A 25,386-nucleotide genomic window follows, 5' to 3' on the forward strand; every position below is an offset into this window, starting at 1 on the left:
GTTGAATAATGATTCATTCACCCTACTATTATATAAAATGAAATGCACATAAGTTGAATTATCTGGTATCACTTGGTATGTAATATCTGAGTGCCCTTGAGTAACTCAGTTTATTTCAATAAATACTTTCAGCCAGATTTTGGAGAGCTTAAGCTTTTGTAGAAATACATTATTAAACAAGCACGGTGAACAAATGGTGTTTCCAAACATTCCAATTGTGGTACCAAAGTGTATTAGAAAATAGAAAAGATTTAGTCCATTACTTGAAATAACTGGATCTGAAGCCTGCACAGTTTCTCTCAGTAATCTTCTACCAATTTGATGCACTTTCAGGTGGTTGTAAATTTATTTCAGGTAAATTCTCCTAGCGGAGAACATTTAGCTGCCCATCTGCTTTTTCTGTGTGGGCAGGAATTTTGTACTGCTGTACAGAGTATGCTCCTGTATTTGAGATAAAGACCCAGACTGGGAGAAATGCAATTCTCTCTGACATAGATCATCTGAGAAAAGCACAGCAAAGGCAAGTCAGTGCCCCGGGCCCAGATTCAAGGCCCTATACAGGTGACCAAGCAGGCTCTGCTACAGCTTTGCTCCTTCTTTTACCTCATGGAAACAGTGAAGCTGCTGCGTACAGTTCAGCTGGAGACCTGTACTCATGAATAGTAGCTTAATATCAGCAGCTGGCCCAGATTATAATTACAGCAGTTAGCCGCAACTGTTAAATTTAATTAAGACTAATGGTTTAATTAAGTAGATCTTTGGTCATAGTGTATTCTGAGAGTATTCAGTATGCTTAACTATCTAAGCAACAAAACCTGCAGACCTGGTTTAATGGTGTTGGCAGGAGTGCGAGAAGAAAGGTGAAAGCAATTTTCGCTTCAGCGGAGAGGTAGCTCAGAAGGGCAGGGCCAAGGGGCATGTAGTGAATGGGGCTACAACTGGCTGGCGACCAGTTGCCCGTGGTGTTCCTCAGGGCCCACTCCCAGGGCCTGTTCCGTTCAGTATTTTTGTTAGCAAGTTTGATGATAGTACGGAACTGGGAGGTGCTGTTAACTCTCTGAGGGGACAGGAGGCCTTGCAGAGGGATCCAGATAAATTAGAGCATTGGGCAATCATCGATGGCATGAAATTTAACAAGGCCAAATGCCAGCTTCTGCAGCTGGGACAGAGTAAGACTGGACACAGGTGTAAATTGGGAGAGGAGTGGTTGGAGACCCCAGCACTGCGTGGCTCTGGGGTGCACTGAATACACCTTGAGTGTGCTGTGTGCAGTTCTGGGCTCCGTAATTGTAAAAAGGCTGTGAAGGTCCTCGAATCAGTCCAGAGGAGGGCAGCAAAGCTGGTAAAAAGGCTGGAAGAAATGTCCTGTGAGGAGTGGCTAAAGGACTTAGGGTTTGTCTAGCTTGGAGAAAGAGGAGGCTGAGGGGCAACCTCACTGTTCTCTCCAGCTTCCTGAGGAGGGGAAGTGGAGAGGGAGGTGCTTCTCCCTGGTATCCGTTCCCAGGACTCGTGGGAATGGCTCAAAGCTGCATCAGGGGGTGTTCAGAATTGACGTTAGGAAATGTTTCTTTACTGAGAGGGTTCCTAGAGAGGTGGTTGATGCCCCAAGGCTGTCAGTATTTGAGACAGTTAGACAATGCCCTTAATAACATGCTTTAATTGTTGGTCAGTCCTGAAGAGCTGAGGCAGCTGGACTAGAAGACCGTTACAGGTCCCTTCCAATGGAACTATTCTAAACTTGCTGTGTTTGACAGTTCAGTGAGAGGAGTACATTTTATATGTTTGCAGCAAAGTGAATTTGATGTTGCTGCCATATCAGGCTCTATACTGGCAATTTTAGTGTGTATTTTACTAAGATCCTGGTTTGGAAACACGAAATTGTGTGAAGCTGAAGATTCATTTAGTTTTCCTTTTTTTTTTTTTTTTGTAGGTTAAATGACAGTGAAATTGAAAGGCATCACTTTAAAGATCAAGATATGTACTCTGACAAATCCGATAAGGAAAATGACCATGACCACGAGGAATCTGATAATGATGGATTGGGGAAAAGCGAAGAAAGTGATAGTGACACATCAGAGCGACAGGATGATTCTTACATTGATCCAGAACCAATTGATGTCAAGGAAACTACTTATTTAGAACAGAGTCATGAAGAACTTGGGGAGGTAAAAGTGCTGTTAATGCGGTGAACAAGCAGCTTCTTCAAATAGCAAGCTGATATTTTAGGGGTCAGACTATGCTTGAAAGCTGACTTGCAGGATTGTCTTTCACGTTTTCAGCAATAATGGGGGAGAAAGTTCTGTTTACCCATGTTACACTCTGCTTTTCCACCCTTGTGCTTGTGGTTTGTTTTTTTTTACATTTTTTTAGATTTTTACAAAGGTAATGAGACTGTCTGCAATAGCTCAGACAGAAGGTGCTCAGTTTGAAAGGGCCACCTGGAGCAGAAGTTGACCATGTCTACCTGTCTTTTTGTTTGGTTGATTGTTTTTTTTTTTTCAATTGACTTACTCCTGTTCTTTTCTTCAAGTAAAAATCTTCAAGTTGAAGATTGTAATTCAAGCTGACATGTCTTTTTCTACTGCAAGAGAGGAGTTAAGCAGCCATGGGGTCTCCAGAATTCAGTGGAAGGCTTGCTCTGTTTCTGATGTCACCTTGCTTGCTAATATGATGCCCTAGAGCTCCCATTCCACTTCTGCAGGTTATCTTATGTATCTTCACAGGGATTTGCATGTTTTACTTGCTATAAAGATAATTTCTGTTACTAAAGTTTTGGTTAAGATAATTTTTTTTTCATAAATCTCCCCTTTCTACAAGTGCTAACTATGAGATTTTTTTTTTTAATTTTTTTTTGTCTTTTTTTTTATGTCTTTGGGGCATAAATACTTTGTGCTTTATTACTCTAGAAGAAACAGTAGTTTAGGGAAAGTTGAAGAGTTTAAGTTAACAATAAATTATTGAGTGTGTGTTAGAACTGTTCTGGAAAAAGGGATGGGTTTCCTACAATTTTTACTTTTGATTTCAGAAACTGTAAGGAAGAACATATCCCTTCTTGGACAGAAAGGAGCGTATTGGAGTGTGGCTGCTGGTTTTGCTCACTTACCCCTAAGTAGTGGTTTTCTTTATGGAAAACCACTCATACTGTTGACTGGTCATGGCAGTGAGAAGCATAAACATGGCAGCTTTCGTAGTGGGGAAAACGTGGTAGAATGAACAGCCCTTTGCTATATTAAATTCTGCACATGAGAACACAGGGTAACGTACTTGATGCCTAGGAAAGGACTAAGGGAGGATTTCTGAACAACATTCTACCTAAAATTTTTCTGGTTTATGGCCGATGAAAACAAATGTGTTTTTTAATGGTGAAGAGTGTATCTATCATACTTTGTTAAAGATGTAGCCTAATATTTAGATAAACTTGATTTTTCTCCCACAGTTGCTTCAGCTTCTCAGAGTCGTGCATTTTAAGTAGCTATTTTCTATTCTTGTTGCATCCTTAGAATATATTGACCTGTCTCCTGGAGGATATTGTTTTTTCCCTTTCTGTAATCAGTTTTTTGTTCATCCTAGGCAGGGGAGGCTGCTCAGACAGAAGTAGTGTCAGAAGAAAACAAAAGTCTGATCTGGACGCTACTGAAGCAAGTCCGGCCAGGAATGGACTTGTCCAAGGTTGTACTGCCTACATTTATCTTGGAACCTCGTTCTTTCCTGGACAAGCTGTCCGATTACTACTACCATGCCGACTTTCTGTCCGAGTGAGTCAATCCTATCTCTGGTTTTTCTTCTTTTCCTAGCTCAAATGGAGTCACAGTGTATACTAAAACATTTGATCCAGTCTACTTAAACAACATTGTAGACTGCTTAGAGTTTGAATGTTTGTCTGACAATTTATCAGTCATCAGATATCCTTGTTTTCTGAAAGCTAACTGCCAGAGAGCTTGAAGTCTGGCCACTCTTAGTACTTTAATAGCAATTGTCTTGCAGACATTTCTGCTTTAGCTTTTGGAGACTAGTTAGAAGACTTCTCCAAATTAGTTTATTTTTTTTTTCTCTAGGAGGTGTTTCAATACAGTCTTAAGTTCTGTTCAGATTTATAGTTGCCTGCTCAAATATAGCTAATAAATTAAAGACTGTAAATTGGAATATTATTCAACTCCTGAGTTCATTATGTATGTAGGCCAGTTTTATAAAGTAGTATCTCATAAATGGAAGAACTTCAGTGGGGGTGGAACAGGATTTAATGTTACAAAGAACAAACTCAGTTATGAAAACACCATTTCTGATTTTTTTTGTGTGTGTGATTTCCATTTTCAGACAACTGTTTGAAAACTTTGAATTTGATGCAGTCAGGCTGAAAGTTTTACAGTAAAGTCACAAAACTTTTGTTTTAGTTGGCTCCTAGATTGATGATACATCATAACGATTGATAGCGTGTTATAACTGAAACAATATTGATATTTGATCTGTGCATTCTGTTTGTTTCATAGAGCTGCTCTTGAAGAAAATGCTTACAACCGCATGAAAAAAGTAGTGAAGTGGTATTTGTCAGGATTCTACAAAAAGCCAAAGGTGTCCTTTCACATATTGTTTTGTCTTTACTTTAGTCGTGTCTAATTTGAGGGCTTAGGGATGTGCTGGAGTAAGTTTTTTTCTTTTTAAGTTACATTGTTACACATTTTTCAAAAGCAAAGTTAAGTTTTTGTTACTTGCACAAACGCATCAGGGACCTTTGTGGTCCCTAGCCATGCTTAAAATAGACTATGTATTGAATTGGGTTTTTTTCCCTTGGAGCAGAAGTTGAACTAAACATTTTGTTGAGCCAGTTCTGTGTGTACCATTCTCCAGTGATAACATGCTACCCTTGGAGGATTATTCTTTCCACTACTTCATTTAGCTTTACACTCTGTAATCTTTATAGTCATGTTGGTGGGAAACAGTTTTGAAAGAAGAGAACACTTATTGTCTAACTTCAGACAAAAGGTCTGTAATAATTCTCCTACCAAAAAAAAATCTTTTTTTTTTGTTTGTCCTTATTTGTATCCTGGAATAGGTCAGCAGATATACTAAATCTATGCCATTTTCCTTAGAATGAGGAATAGAGTAACTGAGCATAATATTCAAGTGATGAAATCAAGTACAATGTACTTTAGTATATACATTAAGACTATTTTTTGTGTGTGTGTCTTCAGTAGCAGCCTGATAAAGCATTTTGTGAGTTTCTGTACCTGCATTGTACAGCTACTGTCTGTTCTCTTTCTCTTTAGGGACTAAAAAAGCCATACAATCCTATACTTGGTGAGACTTTCCGCTGCATGTGGATTCATCCAAGGACGAATAGCAAGACTTTTTACATTGCTGAACAGGTAGCTGCAATAACCAGAACATATTTTTAAGAAAAATAAACTTGTTGCATTTTTGTGTTAGCCAAATGATGTAGTAGTTTCAGAAAAAGTATTAAAATGTTTGAACAGTAGCCTGAAAGCTCTCCAGGTGAGCATAGTCTTTTATAGGTGTCTCTTTTAAGTGTGTCTTCCTACTAGAGAGACAGAGGGAAAGGTGTTTTCAGCATTTCTGTTCCCTCTCCAGTTAAAAGTCAGGTGCTAATTTCTTAACTCTCGAAATTTGCTGTTTGCTTGATCTCTATCTCTAAAGATTAAGATTATATGTAATATAATTATATATTAAATGTATTCTATTATGTGCAGCTTGAATTTTGCATTCGGTCATTATTAGCTCAAGTTTTATACTATATTGCATGTTTTTGATTTGATGGTTGTTTTAGGGTTGTTTTTTTTCAAATATGTGGATTTTTTTCAACAGGTATCACATCATCCTCCAATATCTGCCTTCTATGTTAGCAACCGCAAGGATGGTTTTTGCCTTAGTGGTAGCATTCTGGCCAAATCAAAATTTTATGGTAAATAATATTTTCTTTGCTTGTACCTTTATTAAGGAGTATTAAATTGGTACAAATGAGCTGTGTTTTGTGGATGAAAGAAGGCTATAGAAGAATCAAAGTTTTGATCATTGTATTATCCTTTCCTTAGAAAGTTTTTCCTATTGGTCTTTGGAATTTATATTTCTATTTTTGGAGTACTTTAATTTTTAATTGGAGACACTGTATTATAGTAGCTTCACTAGACAGGATAGATTGCAATGCTGAATGTACTGATGTTCTTAATTTTATTGCTCAGTTATTAGGAAAAGTTAACTGTTGTCTTGCAGAGTGAGAGATGTGACTTTTTATCTTTGAATTTCAGGGAATTCATTATCTGCCATACTGGAGGGAGAAGGACGGCTAACATTCCTAAATAGGGGAGAAGACTATGTAATGACAATGCCATACGCTCATTGTAAAGGTAGTGAGGGTTTTTTCATTCTCTAAATGGCAAATTTATGAGAACAGAAGTTTATTATTTCTAAATAGTATACTGTGTTGGTTTAGAGTTTGTCATCTGAGAAAAGTGTTCTGAGCTTTTGTAGCGTATTTTATCAGAAGAAATGCATCTGTTTAAGCGATGATCTATTTTTTGGCACAGAAAGATTATTTTTTTCATAAATAGCAAAAGCATATATATGGCTGTCATTACCTGGCAGTAATTTTCTGTTTGAGTTGCTTTTTTTAAAGAACAGTGTTGAGCTTTTCCAGTATTTTCCTCTTGTAAACATAAAAGGCAATGTAGTATCTACACCTCACTGTGTGATTTGACTGTAAATCATGACCATTTACCTTTAGTTTCATTACAGGAAACTACACAATAGTTTGTAAAATTTTCTGGAAGATCAGTAGTACAAAGGACATTGCAGAATTGCTGATTTTTAAGCTGTTACTTATTCAAGTTTATCTACTCTTGCCAGAATTCTTTTTCAGAAGCCTCATAGTCAGCAACTATAATATTTTCTTCATTTGAGATGTATGAAAATCAATTAGCAGTTAAAAAAAATTGGCATTAGTTTGGTAAGCTCCTCTTTTTACGTTTCATGGATATTTTTAATACTGGATTTTTTTTCATGGCTTTGGTGACAAAAATAATACTCAACAATTAAAAAGCACATAACATATATGTACATACATTCAAGTCAAAAGAGTAGGAGAACTAGTGTGACTAATAAAGCTGATGGAGAGGGAGAAAGGTAGAAGAACATGAGGAGAAGGAGAGTGTGCGCGGTGAAAAAAACATACATGCACATGCATCCACTGTGTGTAAAATCTATCCAGTGTTTCAAATGCTGGATTGCAGGGGGAAAGATAGTAATCATGGGAAAGAAGGTGTAGTCAGCATTGTCAGCTTTGTACTTCCAAAAGTCTTTAGGGAGGTGATCAGAGTTGTCTTACATTGGTTGTGCATGATTGTCTTTACCTGTGGTCTGATTGTACATACTGCTTCTGTTCAAGTGAAGTTTTTGTTTGCTCTCTTTGTCATAGAGTTATTTTCCTGTCTTAACCTCAAAAGCTTCTCTCCTCCAATCATCTCCAATAAAACTAAATACAACCCTTGCTAAAGCCAGCAGCATACACTACCAAAGATATGTCTTAAACCATTTTTCCTGCTTATCTGTAATTCACTTAGATCTTTTTGTTTCTGTTTGGATTATCTTACTTGGCAGAAGGATCATGCTTATCGTTAGGAAAGGTCATCTGAAAAGGTGATTTTTCCTTTGGCACAGACGTGTTTACTGTAGGAATTGTGCCCAAAGAACTTAGGCTTTTTGTCTGCTCAATTATAAATATTAACTTTAGTTGGCTTTTTTTTTTTTCTTTGGCAGGAATTCTATATGGCACAATGACCTTAGAGCTTGGGGGAACAGTCAACATCACCTGTGAGAAAACTGGCTACAGTGCAACAATTGAATTCAAACTGAAGGTTAGTGTGGTGATTTGACCTTGGTTGAATGCCAGGTGCCCACCAAAGCTGCTCTATCACTTCCCTCCTCAACCAACAGGGGGCAAGAAAATGTAATGAAAGTCTTGTGGGTAGAGATAAGGACAGAGAGATCACTCAGCAATTACCATCATGGGCAAAACATACTCGACTTGGGGAAATTAGTTTAATTTATTACCATCTAAATAAGAAAAAACACCTTCCCCCCACCCCTCCCTTCTTCCCGGCCTCAGTTTTACTCCCGATTTCCCTCCCCGCTCCCCGCAGCGGTGCAGAGGACGGGCAGTGGGGGCTGCGGTCGGTCCATCCCACGCTGTCTCTGCTGCTCCTTCCTCCGCAGGGGGAGGCTCCTCACACTCTGCCCCTGCCCCAGCCTGGGCTCCCTCCCACGGGGCGCAGCCCTTCAGGCACAGGCTGCTCCAGCCTGGGTCCCCCGCGGGGTCACCAGCCCGGCCAGCAAACCTGCCCCAGCCGGGGCTCCTCTGCCCACGGGGCCACAGGTCCTGCCAGGAGCCGGCTCCAGCCTGGGCTTCCCATGGGTTTAGTGGGGAAAAAGCAGCAGTCTGTCTTCTCTCAAACAGTGGCAAAAGTGTGTGTCTAGGAAAGTTAAGAACAGGGGAAGTGTTTAGTGATATGATCAGTGGTTCAGGTATTTTGTGTGGTTGTTGTTACATACATTGTTGATTTTTAATTCTCTGAAAATGTTCGGGGTCTTTTTTAAACTCCTGGAAAGCCCTTGGAGGAGAGCTTAGCAGGTTCCCCTCTTCCATCCTGGGTAAATTTTAAATTGCTCGTGACACCTCGAGTAAAGATGATGCGTAAAGCTTTGGCTGACATTTATATCAGCCTAATGCCAGTGCTGTTTACATGGACTATTTTTAGCAGCTTGCATGCTGTAGGAGCACCTCCATTCTCACAAAAGCTAAACAAAGGTTTCTAAACTACTTATAGATGGCTTGCACTGCTCAAATAGGTTTGCCATCTTTAAGGCAGAAACTGATTTAAAGCTGAAAAAATAGTTAAGAAGTGTGCACGTGGAGAGGGAAACAGTATTCAGCTGAAATTATAGAAATTATAGGGGAAACATAAAAGTTAGGAGGCTGTGTTAGTTGGTATTTTGACTCATCCGCCCATAGGGTACATGTGCAGACTATCAAAAAGGCTGAAGAAAATTCTTGGCAATCATTTTTGTTCTGCCTTCTGCAAGAGTTAATCTCCAGTAACAAATGGTGCTTGGCAAAGTGATGAAATTAGTGTAGCAAATTATTGTGTCCTCCACTGTATCACTGTTTTCTGCAATATATTCAGTTTTCTTTCACACATTTCTTAGACAATGCTTTTGCTTAGCAAAACTTTTCAGAAAATACCATATTGGAGAACAACTTACGGTGGTATCAGACTTGTTTTGGGCATTAAATGACGTAAGTTATAATATTAAGAATCATCAAGGCTGTTTGCATCACATTTCATAAATACACTTTTCTCCTTAACACTGACATAAATGCAAAAATAATTTGCTATTAAAATAAACTTGAAAACATTTCTTTTTGTTTTGCAGCCTTTTTTGGGTAACAATGACAGCGTTAACCAAATATCAGGGAAAATTAAGCTTGGCAAAGAAGTTCTGGCTATTTTGGAGGGTCACTGGGTAAGTAGTGAGGGATGGTATTTTATAATTCTGGCTCATAGTTGAGACAGGTTAAAATAGCACTTAGTTACAAAAAGGACTCAAGTTTTTTTTAAAGGAAGTGTTAAGTACCACTTTTATAGAAAGTATCACTTCATAGTTAGACAGTTCTCAAGAAAGTATATAATCAACTTAGTCTTATTTGGAACTCCTAAAAGATAGAAAAGCTGTGTACGTTTGAGTAGTTCATGAAGAAGACGCATTTCAGTTTGCAAAATGTTTTTAGTGTATGTGTCAGTACTGTGAAGAACTGTTATGGCACCAGCATGAAATGTATAAACTTTTTCATTTCTGGTGAGTTGACACTGGCACTGCTGGGTTTTGAATGTGGTCATGGTTCCGCTGCACCTCTGTTCCAAGTTAGAACTAGCACAGCGTGCAGAAGTGGAATATGTAGCATATGTAATTATTCTTATCTACATACATCCAAAACAAAACAAAGTCTTGTTACAAAAAAAGAATTGCTTATTCCTCCCTAATGTGTTATTTTGGCACTCTCTGAGATTATTACAACTAAGGTAACTGAATTATGTATGTTACAGGACAGTGAAGTTACTATTAGTGACAAGAAGACAGATGTGTCGGAGACATTCTGGAATCCAACGTCTGATATCAAGCAGCGTAGATTACCTAGATACACAGTGAAGTTTGAGGAACAAGATGACTTTGAGTCAGAGAAGTAAGTTCACTTTAGAATCATGTATAATTACTTTGATAAAATAAAACTCATCTCCAAATTATGAACAAATTATCATTTCTTTCTTTTCCATGTGTGCTGATATTGACCTGTAAAACAAGAAAGTAGCACTGTTAAATACAATATAATTATTTACAAACCTCACAATCATGGGAGGTCTTGATGGAAATGTTGATAAAACATGTATTACAGCATAGTTATATTCTGTTTAAGGTTGGTCCATTTACTTAGCCTATAATTAAGGAAATGTTTGCAGTTATTTCTGTCAACGAGGTTGTAACTCTCTATACTGCTTGTTTGTCAGGCTTTGGCAGCAAGTGACAAAAGCAATAAATAATAAAGACCAAACAGAAGCTACTCAAGAGAAATACGTCCTGGAAGAAGCTCAGAGACGGAGTGCCAAAGAGAGGAAACTTAAGGGTGAAGAGTGGACGTGCAAGCTGTTTGATCAGGATTCAGTCACAGGAGAATGGCACTACAAATACGCTGAGTGAGTTATGAAGTGCTTGTGACAAAAACTGCTTGTTAAGTGCTTGGTAGTGTTGCTGAGCCTCTTCCTGGTGTTTAAGAAGCAAAAGAACTTTGATATATAGCTGAGTTCAAACTCCTGAAATAAGCAATGCTACTTGATATTCTTGTTTATATATTTTAATTAAAACGCATATTTTTTTAGCTGAACTGAGTTGGCCCTTCTAGTGTTGAAAAGGCAGTGGTTGCTAATACAACAAACCATTTTTAATTTAACTATTGCAATGGAATTTTTCTTTTTTATCTTCATGGTTATGTGCCTCTACAAATCTGGCCTGTGTTCTAGTGTTTCTTGGGGATGGATTGTGCTCCTTTCCCCACCTCCCCAGCCTGACCAGAGCAGCTACACAGATTTTTCCAGACTGGAAAATATGGTACATATGAGCATACCAACTGGAAATCAGAAAATCTAGTGTCTGGAAATGGGAAAAGCCTGTGCTTAGGTGAACTGAGCTATTTAATGGTTTATTACATGTTAGAATAACTCTGTGAATAACAGGTTTACAGCAGTGGTTAATGCTGGGACCATGTGGCTCTGCTCGGCTGTCAAATATGCCCTGCACACCTGAGTGTGAATCGTTTTTTGTGATGATCTGAATCGGAAGATGGTAGATGTGGCCATCTTTCTGACTGCTGGGATGCATTCAGTGTTCTCACCAGTGCTTGCAAAAGTCAGCTTGGAGCTGAGCCCTTTACTATTGATGGTTTTTCAAGGACATTAACATTCTGCCAATTCTTTTTCAATACCCAGCACACTTCTACATTGCAAGGATTGTAGAAGTAAAATATCCAAAGATGATACACTTGGAATTAAGCAACTTTGAAGCCTTGGATGCTGCAAGTATATTTCCATGGCTAAACCTGGGAACCCTTCACCTTTCTATACCAGAATAGCAATACTGGGGAAGTGACCTAAGCGTGTGTATAGCGAAGAGTACAAGAATCCAGAGTACTCTTCATATCCTCAGCAAATTTACAACTTGGAGGTTTCCTAGAACCAAGCGGGGATTCTGTGTATTTAGCAGCTCTCAACAGAATTATTTTCCATTAATTTCCTTGGTTTTCTTTTAAGTTTGCGCATACTTTCACCACCCAAAACATCCTGCAGCAGACAATTCCCCAACTAGACTAAATACTCTGTGAAACACCCTCTCTTGGTTTGAACCTTCTAGTGCTGTAGATGCCTGTTCCTTTGGGGAGAGTTGTGAGTAGTCCAGCTGAATTGACTGCCCATACTGGTGAACCCTGTGTTAAAACCATTCAGGGCAAGTACTGCACTTTAAATCTGTTGGGTTTTAAAGCTGCAAGGGGTAATCTGTCTTGTTAATATGCATTATTTCTTGTCTCCTTGAGGCCCTGTGGTTCAAGGATGTGCTGTGGAAATTTTACTATGTGCTAGAAAGCAGTCTGTGCTGTCAGCAGTCCCTGGAAGAAACTTCTGTCTCCTTCCGTATGATCCTTCATATGATGCTGGCTCACCACCCCGTCCATGTAGAGAGCAGCCTTTTACGCTTACTATGAAAGATGTGTTCAGTGAGCTGTGGCATTTGCTAACGTATCTGGATTATGGATTTAGGCATCTGGATTACAAATACAGAAGACCTGGGAGAGCAATGCCTAGTTCTAAACCCGATTATCTTCAGTGACATTCAGTTCAAGTCAGGTTAAGCTAAAATGTAAATACAGGTCTATATTCTCTACATCTGAAATGGCTACAAACATGTTAAAAGGCATACAGGAGGAGGTGAAAGGAAATCCATGCTTAATCTGCTCTCGCTAGAGCTATGCATCAGGATGATCTTCATGCAGCTGACTTGCAGTTTCTATCTGAAAAAGCTGTAATTGGTGGGGATGTCAGTCTTTGCCTTTGGCTGCTTGTTGTTCTCCAGTGAGCTACGTGTCTTTTGGTTTGTTTTTTTTTTGTTGGTTTTTTTTTTTAATCTTAATTCTGTATCAACCTATACTTGGAAAAGCCTCTTAAAAAAATCAGAACAAGAAAACTGTGTGTAGCTCCTTAGTGCCTCTTGAAACCAGCCTTGATTACCATTAGCTACTTCGGGTTGAAAGCAGGTTTGAGGTACCTGATTGTTAAGCGGTTTCCTAGGCAACTTTTAAAAGAAAAAAAAACAACCAAAAAAGCAGTACAAAAATAATAGTAATTTTTAAAATCCCCTAATTTCCCTGTAGTTGTAAAATAGTAACTGTACGTTAAGCAGAAAACCTCTCCATGTTTGACAACTAAATATCACTAACCAGATAAATTCATAGTGATATTGTTAGTTAATACAACAGCTTGTACTCTTACCAGCTGGCTGAGGGTTTGAACTGGACGTAAAAGTTTATTTCTTTGGCTCTCTGGGCTCTTCAGGTTAGGACTGGGCTATAGCTGGAAGACAAGATCACTTATTCCATGTCTGACTTCTGCGTAGGAAGAGAGAGCTTTAACCTGTTCATGCTGAATAGCTTCTGAGCAGGAAAATATTTCTTTTTTAAATTGCTGTGGTATTAATCAATCATATTTACTTTGTCTAGTACCAGACCGTGGGACCCTTTGAATGATATGATCCAATTTGAAAAAGATGGCACCATCCAAACCAAAGTTCGACATCGGACACCAATGGTATGTTCCAGTTCTGTTAGCACATGCAGCAAGATCCAGGGACTGGTATATATGTTGTGTTGTGTGTGTAAAGGTCATCAAAGCATTGAGAGCAATGGGAAATGCTGCTGTTAGAAAAATGTAGTTTACTGAGTCCCGTAGTCTTTCACTTCTGTGTTGCATCCTATGTGGTAGAGATGACTTGGATAGAAATATAAAATATGCAAACTTGAACTCAACAGTTTAATGTGTATTTTCCCTTAAATGGGAAGATGCACAAACTTCAGATTGCTTATACATCAAAAATTTCAACCTGGACTTGTATTAGATCTCATGCTTTTAACGATTTCTATTAGAACGTGCCACTTTGCTTCAGTCTGGTTATCTGGAAATAATTCCTAAGTTTGTCAATTGTAGGTTAGTGTTCCAAAAATGAAACGAAAGCCAGCCAGTCAGAAGAAAGGAGAGTGTGGTTTCTCATCCCCTGAGCCTGATAACCAGGATTCCTCTGGGAGTGAAGGTAGGAAAAGATGTATTTGGGTACAGAAATAATGAATTTATTTGACAGTGAAACAGAGTTCTGTAGTCACGCATACTTTTCTTATATCGATGTTTGTATTATGAAATAATGCATGCTTGACACCACAGTTCTATCCAATGTGAAGCACATTCTGGAAAAACAAAGGAGCAGAATGGGTCATGGTTTTAATTGCAAACTTTCCTGTCCCCTTAAACATCAGTATGTAGCATAGGTAGGCTTAAGTGCTGCACATATTTAGTTGGGGGGGGGGGGGGGAAATGGTGTTTGTAAACTCTTTTCTTAAAACAACATAAATTATTTTAATTTGTAGATCAGTATGTTGCTAGAAGGCAGATTTTTGTTGTTGGTAATGCTTGCAGAAATTAAAGAATATAGTGACTGTTTTAAGACATTTCAAGGACTTGACTTGCTGTCCTGTGCTAGAGGTGACTCTGAAATAAAGCTTTAGTTTTCAGTAGAAGCTTAGTTAGCAAACTTTCTCCTCATTTTTGCAACTGGTTTAGTTTGTCAGTAGTACTTTGTTCCTTTTTTGACTTAGCAGTCAATTCTGTGAATTACATCTGGCTTTTGTGTCTTCCTAGCACAACTTCTGAAGCATAATACAAGAATGAGGAAAAAAGGGGCAGACCTTGGTGAACTGCAGAGTGCCATTGAATCTATAAAGGAGACACAAGAAGACATTAAAAGGTAGCACTAAATAAAATGCTTTAAAATGGTTTAGGGAATACTAATTTTCTAGCTTTTTTTTTCCTCGGAGGCTGTTATGTATCTTTCTGTTTTAGAACCTTGATGTCTTTAAACTACCCTTCTTCCCAAATGTTGAGTGCTCATTGATGTTTCATAATTTCTCTCAAAAGCTGTCTTCTGTAGGGAGCCTGACCATGCTAGAAAATGCCAAATTGTCTAGGTTGTCACTTACAGGATATTATTTTCTATCTTACAGGGACATTATGGCTCTACGAAACAGAGTCACTTCTAATTCACCACCTGTGGACTACCACTTCTTGCAGTTTAAGCACTATGTCTTCATTTTACTCGTGGTTCTGCTACAGCTTGTCATTAATTTCTTGTTCAAATAGGAAGCATGAACAAGGGCCTTTCTGAACTGGAATGATCAAACTGTTACTGGGGACCATATTTTAAGTTGGACATTAAATGATGCAATATTATCTAAAAGAGCCCTGTAGCAACAACTTACAGAACTTTGCCTCAGCATTCATGGTTCAGAATCATACTCCCATCTACCCAGTTGAAGTAAGAATTATGTAAGTGCCAGTACACTCTTGCTTCTGGTGTGTGCCTCTCTCTCGCAGACATATGACATCAGCCTTGTGTTTTATATTACATCATATGCTCTGCTGATGAATCTCCACCTTGGAATAGGTGAAGTTAAAAATTCAGAGGTCAGACCTTGTAGGTAGGATGTGATTCCTGTTATGGTAGAATGAGAAATGAGCATACTTTGTTACATTTAAACTTACCATTTTTGTAACAAAGGAACTTTCGAAGTAGCCAACAGTTTTTGTAAATGGCATTGGGTGTTTGGAAGTAAACTTTTGTTTAAGGTCAAACAAATACATTATTATACAACAATCGCGAGTGTTAGGAACTGGCAAGTAAAAAGCTGAAGTCTTTGGGAATTCTGCAATGTAATGTCTTTGTTTTGGAAATATGAGTTTTTATCTTGAAATACTATAGTGGCTTGTAAGCCAGATGGTTTTATTTTTATAGTTTTAAAACTTCAGATTCTTCATAAAAACATTCCTGCATCTGTTGTACAGAGCACATTTTTAACAGTACAGCACCCAGGAAGGTACTGTCTTGGTCCAATCTCTCTCATGAATTGCAAATGTCAAGGATTTATGGTATGTTTGTAAGTCTTGATAGATCTACAGCTTTGAATTTGCATTTGTGTATGGCCATGTCACAGTAAGTGGACAGACTGCTGATGCCAGGACTTTTCTTATTTTTGAAACAAATTGTGTGCAGAGGCGTGCTTACTATGTAGCTTGAGTTGAACCTCCCAAAAGAGAGACGATGTAGAACAGAATTCAAGCACCATAGTGAGTTCACTTGTAAACACACATTTTCATTTGCAAGAGGAAGGTGTTCAGAAACTGTGGGATGGCTAACAGCACACACACCAAAACAAAAGGGAGTGAAACCCTAAGTCTTTGTTAAATTCCTCCTTACTGCGATATATACTACCTAACAGAACACACACATGCATGTATTCATTATGCTGTAGCCATGCAGTTTAATGTGAAGCTTAAGTTTCAATTTAAAACCAGGGTTTCTTATATTTTTATTTGAAGAAATATATGCATGTATAGAACTTGTAAAATTCCAGCAAAAAAAAAAAGTAGTGCCAGTGTTTACCTGGTGAATTCTGTGTGCCAGTCAAGCATACTAAGTCAAAAAAGGGGCTGTAGTATGCAAAAGTACTCTTGGTAACGCAGGTGAGACAGCGGGAGGATGAGCAGCACAATGCAAAGGGCAGCCAAGTTTGTTTTCAGAGGATTCTCTCAGAAATGAAATCCATTCTGGGCAGTGGAACAGTTCCAGGCTCGCATTTGGGTTTTTGCCATGGCCCGGTATTCCCTCTGCCTTGGGCAGCCTCCCTGACTCTCCAGGTGATCTACCTTTCTGTTCTACATCAGTCTTGCCAGTATTTTGTGAAAATACTGTTTACTTGTTCATCAGTCTAGCTTGTATATTGCTGTGGCTGATGCCTTCAAACACCTCCCCTTCTCTTTTTACATTTCCCCTTCTTTGGGCTTCAGCTATGTAGAAGTTTATCGCTTAAGCAGTCAACTTCAGCTTATTTCTTACAGCTTTCCATTAGCATCGTTTGGTCTTGAATCATTTTCTGGAATGTGGTATCTTAACCAGAGTGATTTTTATATACGTAGGCAAGACCAGACTTGATTGGACTTCTGTTATATCTACAGCTGATGAGGTAAAACTTGTGAATGTAGAAAGTCCCCCTATTAAAAAAAAGAAACCAAACCCCAAGTTAAGTCTCCAAACAGACGCTGAAGTTGTTAGCCATGTATAAAATGGCATAAAGCAAGCAGAATATAGTATTTATTTAATATTCTCAGCCTGGACTTTGGCCATTCCTTATTGCATTCAGATGTCAAATCTTCACCTGTCTTAAAATCCATTACAAGCCTTTAAACATACTTGGTACATGAGAGTAATACAAGAGGAAATGAGTGAGAACTTGGGCAATAACTTCAATCCCCTAAAATAATACTCTGCTAAATATGTGGTGCTGAAACTCTTGACTGATAGTTACAAGTTTTTATCTCCCTGGTAAAGAGAGATATCCTTCTGTCCTTTTGTGTTGGGGGTTTTGGTTGGGGTTTTTTTTGGTTTTGGTTTTTTTTTGATCACTTCTATTCAAGATCAGTTAATAACACAGTCTGCATGTATTTTTACGTGGACTGCATGGTAGTAAGTGGATTTGACCCAGCCAGTTGGCTGGCAGTGCTGTGTTGGACAATGTCAGATTAAACATATACTCCATATCTGAAATTCATACTCAGCTCAAGATGAGTAAAAGGCTTGAACGGAGGCAAAAGGCCTGTGCTTATTTATTTCCCTTTTCAACTTATTTTTTTGAGTTTAATTCTGTTGTCAAAGAGGTTTTAGGGAAGGTAAAGGATATATGGTGAAACTTTAAAAAGTAAAATCACAGACTTCTGCTTGACTGTGTAATACCTTAAATTTTGAAAAGTACATTGAGAACCTTGTCGTTTCTGTTTTGCCGGGTTTTTTATGATGATCCCTCATGTGAGTAGAACAAAGAAATTTCTTGCCTGATTTTTACAGTACAGCTGGTCACAGGCACGTGTGAAGCCTTTTCTTCAGCACAACACCATTGTCCTTTTGAGCCATGGTGTGTAGCTGATCTTGACTATTGCGTACGTAACACTGAGCTCTGCCTGCACATAGTCATAAAAATTAATTGTACAGTTTGCAGGTGTTTGAGAGCTGTGACCTCCTACTAGTTTTTAAAGTTCAAAACAGCACTTGTTTTCACAGCTGATTTACAAATCTTGTTTGTTTTGTTTTGTTTTTTTTTTCTTGTACAGGAAATATTTTCAGAATTTGTTGCCACGTGGTTTTGTCCTTTTGGTTTGGTCTTGTTTTTTTCAAATGCACTCTAAGCCTTTAATTTGTCATTTAGGTACAGGTTGCCTAGTTAGGTAAAGAGGACCTAAGCTAAGAAAAAGTAAATACGCCATGTGAAATGTATTAAGTATCAGTTTCAGCACTAGATGACGATTCTTGCATTTCACATCTTGATTCCTTTTAAATAGTTGACGTTACTTAATGAGGGTATAGCCTGGTTGTTCCCCTGCTCAATTAAACCTCATAATTTATTTGAAGGGTCCCATAAAATGTAATGAAGGTGGTTTCTTCCTTTTTTTGTTTGTTTTTTGCTGCCCTCCTGTGCCTTTGGCAATTTTCTTTTTTGCTAGACTGTTTATAAAAACAGACTTTGGATTCAATGTTTCACATAGTTTCTTAAAGGCTGTTGCTTCACCACTGTTTGTGTAAATAACGTATAACAAGGATTCTGTACATCTGTAAGTTTTAATTATTGTTATTTCAAGGGTATCCTCAAATCACAGAAAATTTAGCAGATGTTCAAGTATTGTAAACAGTGCCTTCTTGATGGGTTTCTTGCTGTTCTGAGACATGTAAAGAGTTGTCAAAGTTTGTGCCATATGTAACATCTGACCTTTTGTGTGAGGGCTTTTGTGTGCGAAGACTGACTTTCCTGTCAGGCTCGGGGAGGGGGGCGAGAAATCACCTGCCGAAACACGCTGCATTTCTCCCTCTTCTGGCCGGTGAGCCGGGAGCGGGGCTGGTGTTTGACACATGGAGCTGTACTACACGTCGGTTGTGGCATTACGGAAACGGCCGCAGCCCCGCGGGCCGAGCGCTTCGACTCGCTGCCCTTCGGGGCAGGGCCCGGCCCGGTGCGGGCAGCGGCTCTCGCTTGGCCGGGGGGGAAGTGCCTGCACCGCACGGGGCCGGCCGCGCCACGCGTTCCCGCTCGGCCGCCGCCCTTCCCGCGCTCTCGAGGGCTTTTGAACTGCTACGGGGCGGCGGGGGCGGGCTGGGGCCGGGAGCCGGGCCCGGCGGTGCCGCCGCACCCAATGAAGACGGGTCGTGCCCGCGCCGCTGGGCTCTGTGCGCCGCTCCCCCCCGGTCGCTCGGGCCGGCTGCCCCCCGCCCGGCTGCCGCAGCCCGCACCCGCTCCCGGGGTCTCTCCCTCACGGCGCGGCGGCGTGGGGCGGTGCGCCCGTGCGCGCGCCGGGCGGAAGGGGCGGGGCGGCGGTCGCCATGGCGGCGCGGCCGGAGCTGGGGCGGCTGGCGCAGGAGGCGGCGGCGCTGGCGGGCGCGGTGCGCGGCGCCCTGGGGCCGCGGGGCGGGCGGGCGCTGCTGGTGCGGCCCGGCGGCGAGGCGCTGCTCACGCGGGACGGGCGGCGCCTGCTGGAGGCGCTCAGCCTGGAGCCGCCGACGGCCAGGTACCGCGGCGGGGCGGGCGGGGGCGGGCCGGGGCGGGGGGCGCGGCGCCCTAACCGCCCGTGTGCCCGCAGGATGATGGCGGCCTGCGCCTGCAGCCACCGCGCCGCGACGGGGGACGGCGCCAAGACGTTCGTGGTGCTGCTGGCCGGCGTGCTGGGCGGCCTGCGGGCGGCGGGCGGCGGCGGCCTGCGGCGGGCGCTGCGGGCCTTCGAGGCGCAGGTGCTGGAGCGGGCCGTGGCGCGGGGCCTGCGGCGGCACCTGCGGGCCCTGGGCGGGCGGCAGGCGGAGTGGGGCGCGCTGGAGGCGCTGCTGGAGGCCTACCTGGGCGGGCGGCTGGGGCCGGGCGAGCGGCGGCCGTTGGCGCGGCTCTGCAGCGAGTACTGCCGCCGCTGCGCCCCGGCCGCCGGCCCCCGCCCGCAGGTGCTGCGCCTCCTGGGCCGCCGCTTCGCGGAGCTGCACGCCGCCGTGGCCGGCCTCCCCGTGGCGAGCTCCAGGATCCTGCCCGGGCTCGTCCTCTGCAGGGACTTCGCGGCCTACTGCCCGGCGGGGGGGGAGCTGCGGGCCGTGCTGGTCACCGAGGCCCTCCGGCCCACCCTCTCGGCCCCCGGCACCGAGTTCGTCGTCGACTCCGAGGGCCAGTACCAGGCTTCCCTGTGCTGGATCACGCAGAGGACGGAAGCCTTAATGAAACGCTTGCAGCACAATAGCATTAAGCTGTTACTGTCGAGCGTGAAGCAAGAGGAGGTCGTTATCCACTATGCAAAATTATACGGTGTCTCAGTGGTAGAGTGCTTATCGTTGGAAGAAGTGGCCCTTATCTGTGAAATTACAGGAGTGTCGCCTTATATGCCTTTCAGTGATAACACAGATGGAGAAATCACTGAAACCGCAGTGGCAACGTTTTGCCAGCCCTTGCTGCTCGGATCAAGAAGGTGTGTTCACATTGGCTTCACCAGCGTGTGCGCCTTTCAGCCCCATTGCCTAATTCTTTGTGGGCCCGTTGAGGGTGTTAATGAGCAGCATGCTGCTGCTTTACAAGGGGCATTTACAATGTTGCAGCAGCTATTTAAAACAGTTGATCGGAGGGAGGAACACCAAGGAGAAGGTGAAAGCCAGATTGAAGCCTTAGATGTTTGCAGTTGGCATTCTTCAGCTATTCAGAAGCAACTCGTAATAGAAAATATTTCTTGTAACAGTAATCAGGTTTCTGAACACCAACTGAAAGCATATAGGGATGAAACAGAGACACAAATTGTCAACCCTGATTTGCAGGGAAGTGAATACCCAGCATGGGTGCAGACAGACTTGCAAATACCCACAAATCTTATCTTGCACATCAAAGAATTCGATGTTGCCAGTCAAGGAGATGGCTCTTCAAGAAATGTACAGAAACAGCATGCAAAATGCGAACATACGAGCAACATGCACGAGGACCATAGAAGTGATTCACCTGTAGTCGGTCAAAAGAACTGCAGCACGGCTGTATCGGCAACGCATAATGTTAATACAGCCACTGTGTGTGAACGCCTAGGTGTTGGCAAAGACCTAGAGAAAACAAGTTGCAATATAGTTCCATCTAAACATGAAAAGAGTTGTGTAAGTATTACACAGAATTATTCAGATGCCCTCATAGAAGCAGGATCAGTTTTGCCAGTCGGAGGTTACTTCGAAATTCTGTTACATTATTATATTCAGTACTATGCACAACAGGTTGAGCAGTCAGAGGTGGCAGTCATATCTAATGTAGTTGCCGATGCTTTGCTAAGTATTCCCAAGTCTTTGTACAACACAACAGAACAAAACAGCTTTACCAAATTCTATCTCAAAGCCATACATTCGCTCAGAAAAAATCAGCCACTGCCTGTGAATGAGAAAGGCTTAGAACTGGTGTATTGCAAATACCAGTTAGTCATTTCAGTTCTTCATTGTGTTACAGAGCTCCTCTCCATAGATTTAATAATTGGTATTAAGCGGCCGCTGCAAAAAATTGAGGATTATGACTCAGAAGATGACTTCTGAAATCATTAATAAAGAATGTTTAATTACGTATTTTCCTGTGTCGTCTTGTCAAATGGACATGTGTCAAAATTCATTGCTAGAGACTAAAAGGTACCTTTTTAGGCCCAAAGACCTGACATGTTTCTTTCCTCTTAGAAGAAAAGGAAGAAAAAGGCTAACCAGCTGAGGTTTGTGGAAAACTGGGTTGTGAACACCACAGACTTAAGTTTCAAACATGAGAAATGTAGCTGATTTCCACAGCAGATGATGTGCAATGCCATCTCCATCCACGTGCAGAGGATCCTCTGTACATTCTAGCCAGGGGTGAATTTTGCCTGGTTTTGGTGGTTTGAGTATTTATGCAAGCTAGATGTCGTTAGCTTTCCTGGCATTTTAAAAGTTGCCCGTGTGACATGAGCCGCTGAACTTGCAAGTTACAAGCAAGAGGTTTTTCTAGCCTTTATAGTAGGCTGGATTGAATGTTATTTTAAATAAAAATACTTTTGCATATGTTGTGGTTTCTTTCCCGGAAAGGGAAGATCATTTGCTCCAGGATTTTCACTCTAATATTTACTTTAAGTTCAGTATCACCTGGATGTCAACATACTCCCCTTTTTGCTGTGTCTTAAAAGCTACAGGTCTGGTGGGGGAGGTTTTTGAGTAACTGAACAGCTGCAGCTGATAATGATACCACATTGGTTCTCTGTGTGCCATTGCCAGTATTGCGTAATACTTGGAATAACTGGATTTTTTTAAAAATATGCCATTAAATAAAATTTAGTGAGGATATTTAAAATCATAGGCATAAAACATATTTATCTACTATACCTGAGATGATGACAACTGGAAATCAGAACTGGTTCCTTCCCCCCCCCAATTAACTTATGCTGTTTCTTTCCCTTTTTCAGTTTCTTCAGGAGAGTCTATCTACCAAAGTTCTTTTAGCCATTTTGGCAGCAATGCTTTGTTTGACTATAACTTTCTGGTGAAAGTTTATGTATGTTCTTGGTAATGTAAAATATTGTAATCAATTTTTTTCTTGGCCAGTACACTCTTACAGACACCTGCATGTGAAAAACAGTGAAACTCAGTGTTCACTAGAGCGATTGCTTTAATGAAGGACTAGGGCCAGTAGCTCTCTTTTTTAGAATCATTTTTGCTGGGTGCAGAGGTGGGAGAGAATTAAGTATGGAGGAGAGAAAGGAAAATCACATTCTTGCCATTACCACATGCTCTCAGTAGCTGCTTAGTGAAAGGTCCAGTATGAACGAAGATGAATCTCTGTTGTGGACAAGCTGATGCTTTGGAGCCGGTGCCCTGCTTGCCCAGCCAGCCTCAGGGCCGCTCGGGAGCTTCCACCAGCCCTGGTGCTTCAGCAGGCACTTGGGTTCTGTAGTTCAACGTTGTAATGAGCTGCCAAGACAGTTTTGGTCTTGAACAAGTTTCTGCATACTGTCTTCCAACTGCTGACCAACTTGCTGGCCAAAAAATGAATGATTTGTTTCGTGGTAGTCTTAACAACTGCAGCTCAGGGCACCTGAAGCCTGGCAGCAGTGGGGGTTGTCTGCAGAAGCTGCTTTTGTATTCTGAAGCAAGGTGCTTGCTAAACACTGGTAAAATAAAGAGAATGCTGTATCACTTCACAGAATTGTATACCATGTGCATATCTGCACACTTTCAGATTTACTACAGTTTCTTGAAAAAAAGGTTAAACCAAAAATATTTTGTTATGTGAATGGCCTTCTGGCTGTTTGATGTAAATTGCATCATTCTTATTGAGAAGAAGAAAGTCCAAAAAATGTATCGTATACAAAACTTATTTTTGTATGCCAGAGATACGAGGGAGAATTTTGAAATGACGGTTGCATAAAACTTCCTTTTCTGACCTGCTTCTGGTGAAACCTCTCGAGTCTGAAGGTTCACTGAGTCAGAGACTATATTTTTTTTATTCCTTGTCCTTTCAGATTTTGTGAATGATATGTTTTCCCTTTCAAACTACTAATTCCCTCCCTGTTTTGTGTAGAGAAGAGAACTTGGCACACCTTTTTCTTGGAGAAGGAGGTCCCTCCTTTGTCCTGGACTGCTGGGGTGGATGCTTGCTCAGGACATGGCTGTTCAGTTTCCAGTCCTGAAGTCTAAGCGCATTAGGAGATGTGCACCAGCTCAAGATAAAAAAAGGCATTAACTTAGTCTTTAGGGAGAAGAGCAGATTTACTTCTGGATTCAGCTCTTTCTTTAAGAGTCTTCTCCAGTAATTAGCCTGGAAGTGTAATCATGACCTAATCTTAGAAAATATTTTGGGTTCGCTGCTGTCCCATCAACCCTTTAAGAGAAAGGCTGTTTGTAGCCCTGGGAAGAGGTACAGTCTGCGTTCTGGGCCACAGCTCAGGTGCTGTTGGTGCCATTTCTCCTCTGCTGACATTTCTGACCCACTTCAGCAGCTGCCCCCAACCACAGAGGCTGTGGTTAGCCAGTCACCCTCCTCACACTCTTACTGCTCGTTGGTGCCTAAGCCTTAGGTAGGCAATTATTCATGACATCTTGTGGCTATCCCACATTTTAAAACTATAAATGTAGCTTGCCCTTTGATAGGTCACATGGGCATGACTCTAAGAGTGATCTTTTGACATAGTGAAAGGGACAAAGCAGTTACCTGGGGCAGCTCGGGAGAATGTTTTCTCAGTCAAGTCACAGGGAGCAGTATGTTTGGGCATGCACTAAGGCTGTACAAGCCTACAGGTTTTTCTTTTTTCTTCTTGCATTGTTTCCCAGAGTTAATTTCTGTTTTGTGTTATTATTCTATTATTTTTTCATTTCTGAGTATGGATTGGCCTCTACACAAAGTGAAAATCTGGTACCTGTGGACATGGGTGTGCGCTCAGGTCCAAACTGGAAATACGATGTAAAGTACAGGGTGTTAATAGCCTAAAATTAGAGGAATGGTTTTAAAAAAACCTAGATGTTTAACTGTCCTTTCCGCAGCCCTTAGCAAACCAATATTCTACCCCACATAAAATTCATCAGACTATTTTGAAAGTGCTCACCTCTGCCACAGGGAGTGTAGATGTATTTTAAGCAAGGTAACCCCATTTGTCAGGTGGAAGATTCGCATCTACGGCGGGCAGGTAGTCTCCCCCCCCCACCCCCCCAAATTTAAACAAACCCAGGTCTTAAGATGCACGTGTAGTAATGTACGGTGAGACTAGATTGAAACTGCATCCTGCACACGGCTCCTGAGAATGGGAACAATCTCTTTACGTGACAAGAACACTGCAGTTTAATTTGTTGATTTGGGTGGGGGTTGAGTCTCAACAGGCTTTTGCAGGCGCTGGGACTGCAGCGAGACAGCCTCTGTTCCCCACTGCCTGACCCAGCAGCGTGCTGCTCAGCACCTTCCCGGGCCCTTCTCGTTGATCTCTGACAACACCAGCTCTCTGTTTGCCAAACAAGTACTGCTTAATTCCTTTAGTGGAAGTTATGCAACCTAAATATGGCCTTATATTTTCATCCATGCTTAGTTGATTACTGACCTTTAGCCTTTTTGGCACCTATATAGAGGGTACAGCTAATAGGAACCAGTCGCAACAAAGAATATTGTTGTGTCACAAATCCCACACTACTGAGTCACATTTGCAAGAGGGAGTAGGGGAATGCAATGTATTGTTCATGAGCATAACTGTATAGTGGCATAACTGGTAATTTTGTGTTATTTCTGTTATTATCTTTATAACGGTCACCTTCCGGAGTCCACAGGTGGGTGATTAATCATACCATGTGAGAAGATTAAGGAAGATTAAATTCTTCACTTGCATATATCTCCTGGACCTCACTAGAATTGCATTTATCTGAGCCTGTACTTAATTTGTTTTTTGTTATGCAACAAATCTGCTATTAGCAGTAAAGACT

General features: G+C 41.4%; 2 protein-coding genes across 8 annotated transcripts in view; both read left to right on the forward strand.

The window, feature by feature from the left end:
- The window catches only part of OSBPL8 (oxysterol binding protein like 8), a 92,762-nt gene extending 74,075 nt beyond the window's left edge, over positions 1 to 18,687 (forward strand). For all 7 annotated transcript variants that reach the window (XM_055809315.1, XM_055809317.1, XM_055809318.1 and 4 more), the window contains 14 exons: positions 1,931 to 2,165; positions 3,571 to 3,755; positions 4,488 to 4,569; positions 5,265 to 5,363; positions 5,821 to 5,917; positions 6,261 to 6,359; positions 7,768 to 7,865; positions 9,442 to 9,531; positions 10,113 to 10,249; positions 10,572 to 10,757; positions 13,328 to 13,415; positions 13,812 to 13,914; positions 14,517 to 14,622; positions 14,879 to 18,687. In XM_055809315.1, coding sequence (XP_055665290.1) covers positions 1,931 to 2,165; positions 3,571 to 3,755; positions 4,488 to 4,569; positions 5,265 to 5,363; positions 5,821 to 5,917; positions 6,261 to 6,359; positions 7,768 to 7,865; positions 9,442 to 9,531; positions 10,113 to 10,249; positions 10,572 to 10,757; positions 13,328 to 13,415; positions 13,812 to 13,914; positions 14,517 to 14,622; positions 14,879 to 15,014 — 1,741 coding nt within the window. In that variant the 3' untranslated portion in view covers positions 15,015 to 18,687. The remainder of the gene's footprint in view (positions 1 to 1,930; positions 2,166 to 3,570; positions 3,756 to 4,487; positions 4,570 to 5,264; positions 5,364 to 5,820; positions 5,918 to 6,260; positions 6,360 to 7,767; positions 7,866 to 9,441; positions 9,532 to 10,112; positions 10,250 to 10,571; positions 10,758 to 13,327; positions 13,416 to 13,811; positions 13,915 to 14,516; positions 14,623 to 14,878) is intronic.
- A 582-nt stretch (positions 18,688 to 19,269) lies between these two features.
- Positions 19,270 to 21,531, forward strand: BBS10 (Bardet-Biedl syndrome 10). Its single transcript, XM_055809321.1, has 2 exons — positions 19,270 to 19,481; positions 19,554 to 21,531. The coding sequence occupies exons 1-2, from the start codon at positions 19,297 to 19,299 to the stop codon at positions 21,499 to 21,501; spliced, it is 2,133 nt and encodes a 710-aa protein (XP_055665296.1). The 5' UTR covers positions 19,270 to 19,296; the 3' UTR covers positions 21,502 to 21,531.
- The last annotated feature ends 3,855 nt before the right edge of the window (positions 21,532 to 25,386 follow it).

Source organism: Falco peregrinus, chromosome 6, assembly GCF_023634155.1.
Source record: "Falco peregrinus isolate bFalPer1 chromosome 6, bFalPer1.pri, whole genome shotgun sequence".
Lineage (NCBI taxonomy): Eukaryota > Metazoa > Chordata > Aves > Falconiformes > Falconidae > Falco > Falco peregrinus.

What these genes read in the sequence shown, in the direction of transcription:
- BBS10 (XM_055809321.1), top strand. Translation starts at nt 19,297, where the DNA reads ATGGCGGCGCGGCCGGAGCTGGGGCGGCTGGCGCAGGAGGCGGCGGCG. An exon ending in CTGGAGCCGCCGACGGCCAG is followed by an intron (nt 19,482 to 19,553) that starts GTACCGCGGCGG and finishes GTGTGCCCGCAG; the next exon opens with GATGATGGCGGCCTGCGCCT.